Source organism: Nanorana parkeri, unplaced genomic scaffold (assembly GCF_000935625.1).
Source record: "Nanorana parkeri isolate BGI_ZX_2015 unplaced genomic scaffold, ASM93562v1 scaffold1304, whole genome shotgun sequence".
In the NCBI taxonomy this organism is placed as follows: domain Eukaryota; kingdom Metazoa; phylum Chordata; class Amphibia; order Anura; family Dicroglossidae; genus Nanorana; species Nanorana parkeri.
Window position 1 is genome coordinate 479,972 of NW_017307572.1, and position 6,133 is coordinate 486,104.

At 38.4% G+C, this 6,133-nt stretch overlaps 1 protein-coding gene across 1 annotated transcript in view; it reads left to right on the forward strand.

Annotated features, from left to right (window-relative positions):
- Positions 1 to 6,133, forward strand: part of LOC108797592 (aldehyde oxidase-like) — a gene marked incomplete at its 3' end in the record, with an annotated part of 47,800 nt that overhangs the window by 41,214 nt on the left and 453 nt on the right. Inside the window, exons 14-20 of the mRNA XM_018569211.1 lie at positions 584 to 768; positions 2,406 to 2,568; positions 2,651 to 2,725; positions 3,192 to 3,361; positions 3,647 to 3,773; positions 5,028 to 5,150; positions 5,439 to 5,535. Coding sequence (XP_018424713.1) covers positions 584 to 768; positions 2,406 to 2,568; positions 2,651 to 2,725; positions 3,192 to 3,361; positions 3,647 to 3,773; positions 5,028 to 5,150; positions 5,439 to 5,535 — 940 coding nt within the window. The remainder of the gene's footprint in view (positions 1 to 583; positions 769 to 2,405; positions 2,569 to 2,650; positions 2,726 to 3,191; positions 3,362 to 3,646; positions 3,774 to 5,027; positions 5,151 to 5,438; positions 5,536 to 6,133) is intronic.

Below are 6,133 nucleotides of genomic sequence, written 5' to 3' on the forward strand. Positions count from 1 at the left end.
CTAATATTTTGGTTTCTAGCACAAAATACATCTTAATGTTTTGGTTTCTAGCACAAAAAAGTATCATCACGTGATGCAAGCAAGTGTTTTTAAAGTATACATTAAAAAAAGAAATGATATACCTAAAAGTAATTATTGATCAGTAACTCTTGGTAAAAAATTATATAAAAGGTTAAATCAAATAAGAGGTCCTCCAACGTTTTTAACTCATTCCCTATATTCAAATTTGAGGAGCTACAGTTGTTCATAATAATGTTAAATATTTAAATAATAAATTAAGCAGTCTTTGGTAGATGCAGTAGAAGTGAATACTTCAGGTTCTGAGCATGCAGCTCTTGAGAAATCACTCTATTACAGCAAACTACAGTAAGCTGAATTCTGTTGGAGATATGAGTTGCAGCACATTTTTTGTTTGTTTGTCCTTTGTGTGAAGTTAATGCTTTTGTGGTCTTTAAATCCTTACATTTGTTGGTATGAAACCAAAGTAGCTCAGATTAGCCATTAAACCTATCCATTGCCAATGCTGATGAATGAAGTACATGGTGTAAATTTATCCTACCCTGATTCTTGTTCTTGTTCGCAGGGAGATCATTTATCAGCTTTAAGACAAGCCCAGCGTAGAGAGAATGCACTGCCCATTGTCACTGCTGGAATGAAAGTTCAGTTTGAAAAAGACACAGACATTATCAAAGACATTCGTATATTTTACGGCGGAGTTGGAGCAAGCACAGTGTGCACAAAAGCCACCAGTAAAGCATTAATTGGAAAGTAAGCCAATAAAAAAAAGTACAAATATTGAAAAAACTTTTTTTTTTATGAACTAGCAAAAAGCTAGAAATCAAAATAATATTTTTATTTTAATATGTTGACTTCAAAATGGTTTTGGACTTACAGGCTGTGAAAATAGAGGCAAGGGTACCAATACAATTTGTGGTCAGCCATCCAGTCCAACTAGTGCTTGGATTGGAGGTGTCTTGATGTTCTGTAGGTTTGGTTGTACATATGAATGACTCAAACTGTTAGGTGAACATATAAAACCCTTTATCATCTGGATAAGGCAGACATTGTGTGCAGACAATAGCAGTGGTTGCACAGTGACCACATGTGCACAGATGCCATCATCCTTTTTCATATTAAAATGTTTATTGAAAGTTTTCAGAATATAACAAAATACATACATACAATACAGTGAGCATACATTAAGACAATCACACTACATACGATATCCAAGGTAAAGGGGGGGGGCACAGGAGACGTAGAGGTATGGGGGGACCTGGTCGGGGTGCCTTTGAGTAAGCGTGGCGCAATATGCGCATTCGGGCATGTGGCCAAACAGTGCATAACAATACAGTGATGGAACCTCTCAATGGAACATGATAATCATTTTACCGGAAGCGTAGTATGTTAGGGTAAGAGACAATAGCCAGTTTTACAGAGTTACTAATAGGAAAAAAAAACTAAAAAACAGGTTTTAAAGCAGACCATATCACGCAGATAGCATTGAGATATATTCATCCTGAGTTTTAAAGTGCAGCCATCTTGCCCAGGTCGTGTAAAAAGTGCTATATGTGTCCTTACTAGAGTGATGGAGTTCTTCCATCAGACGCAAATGATCCACCCGTGTCAACCACTCTGCCACCGTGGGTGTTTGGTTTGAGCGCCAGTGTGTGGGGATAAGAGCTTTCGCTGCATTGAGCATAAAGGGAATTACAGATCTCTTATACGAGCGCATTGAAAGGGGGTTAAGATGGAAGAGGCACAGCCAGGGGTCCATGTGTGTAGGTATACCGCTAATGGTGGAAATGAGACGGGTGACGTCCCCCCAGAACTGTTGTATGTGCTGGCAATCCCACCATAGGTGAGCATACGTGCCTTGAGCTCCGCATAATCTCCAACACAGCGGGGAGTTTGCCCGGTTGATGGCATGGGTGATGGTAGGTACCTGATACCACCTAAATATCCTTTCCAAATCCTATGGCGACCCCACGCCCCCGCTTATCAGTGTGGAAAGTACCCAGAGTGCAAACGTAGGGCAGAATCATGAGAGATATGAGTCTCCTGCAAGAAAACCACGTCAGCCCGCAATCTTTGTAGCTCAGCCAATACTTGGTGCCTTTTAGCGGGAGATGCCATCATCCTGTGGCCAAGTTTTTCATCCAGCTCCATTGATACTACATATTGCATGGATACTGTGTAAATATTTGGTGAATTGCTATCTATACTTAAACCAACTGTTGTCAAGGTTTAGGAATTTGGTGTTTAGGCCCAAAATGATATACTCTGTCACACAACTGGCCTAAGAATGGGCTTAGATTGTTTAGGTGCATGATGTTGTTGAAGCTGCATGTTAGATGATAGCTTAGTAATGATAATAGGAGAAATAATTGCCTTTTATTACGTTTTAGGCACTGGAATGAGAACATGCTAGGTGAAGCCTGCCAACTAATTCTCAATGAGGTTTCTCTGCCACCTTCAGCTCCTGGTGGGATGGTTGAATACAAGAGAACATTGATCATCAGCTTCTTTTTCAAATTCTACCTGGAGGTACTGCAGACACTGGACCAGCTGGTAGGTTTATAAAGGATCCCCAAAGAGATTCATTTTCACTGTCAAACATTTGTACTGAAATCATCATTGCCTTCTTTCCCAGGATCCTAGTAATCCAGATTTCAGTGCTCTGAAGAGGTTGCAGTCAACACCTGTGGCGCACACTCAGACTTATCAGGTAAAAAATTAAAGGGATTCTATAACAGAACCAGGTTCAACCTAAGTAGAGGAGAAAGAAATGGTGAGAGCAAGGAAATGCCACTAAGTGTAACTTGTGTGCACAATGTGTGGAATCCAACTAGCCGATCACTCATCTCATAATATTGCTACTTTGCACATGTATCAGTAGAAAAAAGAGCTTAATAAACTGATCTCTGTAAGATGAATTCTTCTTTTGATCATTCTGGTCATGTATAGGAAAGCAGTACAGGTTTGTTGCTGTTGAACCCAGCATATCTTGTATAACTAAATGAATTTTAACTCTTGCTGCAGCACTTACCAGTTAACAAAAAAAACCCCATATGTAATACTGTATATACAGCCTGACTGCTTATTTATTATATTCATTACAGCAGTAATGAATATCAACAATGGAATTGGGGTATAGGAATTCTGTAAAGTGACCCATGAATTTCTTCTACTAGAATGTCCCTCAAGATCAGTCTTCCCAGGACCCTGTTGGAAGACCCCTTGTGCATCGTTCTGGAATCAAGCAAGCCACAGGAGAGGCAATTTACACAGATGATATGCCATGTGTGGATGGAGAGCTCTTTTTGAGATTCGTCACCAGCTCCAAAGCACATGCTAAAATCATGTAAGTCAGAAGACAGCAGACATATTTAGAGATTGGCTGATAGTATTTAGATCAAAACTAAATCCTAAACACTCTTATGCAGCATCACGTGTCCTAAATTTCATTGTATAAATGATGTAATTACTAGTAATTGTTGTAACATTATAATATGCTACTTCCTGGTATAACTCTTTATTTTAGCTGAATAAAATACCTAATAATAAAGATACTACTAGTTTTGTCACGTTATAATTTTCTTGTTCTTTATAAGACACCTTATATGCGTCTGTGTCTCTGTTACTTTAGATCTATGGATTTTTCTGAAGCTCTTGGTCTGCCAGGTGTAGCTGCTGTTATTACAGCAGATGACATTCCTGGCACCAAAGAGTGTACTAATGATGATGGATCAGCGCCCTTACTGGCACAGGACAAGGTATAAAAGGGTTCAAATGTTTAAAATGCGCACTGTACATATGAATATATTAGTGTTTGGCTTTTTAGGCTTTTACACCTACAAGTTTGCTGATCTGTATGCCCTCTGGAACTTCATGTATACCTTTCCACTCAATAGGTACATTCCAGCTACCTAGCTGCCATAGGGGAAGAAAGTGCAAGAAATGTGCAGTGATGTTTTTTTTTTTTAAGAAAACCTGTAGCAATAGAACTATCATTTTTAAAAGGGCAGGTTAGCTTTGGAAGCCTTTTTTTTATGTGGCTTTTGGGTAACTGTAAATTGCACTCCTCCAAACTAAGCCCTCATTTTCCCCAGACATTACCCTGAATGTGCAGAAAGCTGCCCTATCAAGACGTACATCAGACATGTGCCCACCTTTACTTCAAGGATGTATTACATCAGACGTCATTACATAATATTTCAATTCGGCTAGTGTAATTGCATGACATCTGTATTTGCACTGATTTGCTGCAAGCCAACTGAAAGTTGAAATCAAGCTTGCTGTGATAGTACAAGCTTTGTAATCTGATGAACGAGAAGGAGGCAATTTGGTGGGCCTACAAGAGGGACATTGCCAGGCTGGTTCAAAAGCTTTGAAAATTTGTAATTGCTCTCTTTTTGCTTTACAATTATATAGCATTGCAGGGGTGGATAGATCATAAGATTAAAATGTGCATTACTTAACAAAACTTTAGGCAAGCAAGATTCCTATGAGTCTCTAACTGCATATCTATCTGTTTGGCTGGACATGTTAAAAGTGACGCTGTCAGTCAATTAAAAAAATTGAGCTGAAAGTCTCCTGTGATAGAAGAGCTAATATACTCACCTCTCTAGCAGCCCATGTCTCCAAACTTCCCTCCTTTTCACTGCTGCAGCCTCCATCAGTCCCTAAAGCATTAACACTTCACAGAGGTTTGGATGTCTGTGTCCCATGTCGTGCCACAGTGGTTTGATCCTTCAACCTTCCACATCCCTACTCAACATTTGACTGACCTTCCAGGAAGTGTTGAATCCCAAAGAGTTATATAGAACCTGCAATTTTGTAATGTGGAGAAGGTAGAAGACATGAGCCACCAGAGGGATGAACACAAAAGCTCTTTAATTGTAGAAGAGTTGCATCTCAAATTTGACACGGTCTCTTTAATACCTGCTCATATTTTCTTTTAGGAAATATTTCATTTTTACAATGATGTAACTGGGACTTCTATATACCTGATTGTTTCTGTTTTGTAGGTTTTCTGTGTGGGACAATTGATCTGTGCAGTGTTGGCTGACACCCCCGGACAAGCAAAGAAGGCAGCTGCCAAAGTGAAAATAGTCTATGAGGATATGGAGCCAGTGATTTTCACAATAGAGGTATGCAGAAGCCATTCATTACATACATTTATATATAACACAAACTAATGTGGCTAATTGATCTAACTTCTTCATTGGTTCTTCTAAATATTAACACTGCCAATACAGGAATCAGTAAATGTTCCTTTACACATCTGATTTCAGTAAAAAGCATAGCCCCTTTATCCTTTCATAGGCAATGGTACAGTGTATTACTGTAGTTTAATCCACTAGAACATTTTTTAACCATTTCATTACATTGCTAACAGGATAATTGCATGATGCGCAATAATTTTTTTTTCATCTCAGGAGGCCATTAATCACAATTCATTTTACAAGCCTCAAAGACAGCTAGAGGTGGGGAACTTGGAAGAGGCATTTCAGACTGCTGATCAGGTGCACGAAGGTAGAGTACATCTTGCTGTATTACAGGAATGTAGTGATCGATTCAGAAAAAGTATTTGCTTAAGAAAACTGTATATGGAGAGGCTTAAAGCCAAACATTCTGACAGATTTAAAGTAGTACTAAAGACTAACTGTTTTTCACCTTAATGCATTTTCTGCATTAAGGTAAAAAACGCCCTGCTACCTTTCCTTTTTTTTAAATGAACTAAATGGTACAATAAAAAAAACAAAAAACAGCATATGAAATAAATTGCCATATAGAGTGCTGATTTAAAATACAAAACATGTCACTTGTTTAATGTCACTTTAAGGTCTACATACATCTTGTACATACCTTCATTATAAACGAAAACTGTATTATGTACTTTTGCTTGATGGAGATTAAATGCAGACCAAAAGAAAACACATTCACACAAATTTACAGTAATGAATATCCTGCTAGAGTATTTCCATGGCCTGGGTGTTAAATCTGGAAGTTGGAAGAATTTCCCAATAAAACAGGGACACATTACATCTATTTGTCTGCTTAGACTGTATAGGCAGGAGAGAGCTATATTCTCAACTGGTGACTGAAGGGAACTAATATATATATAAAATAT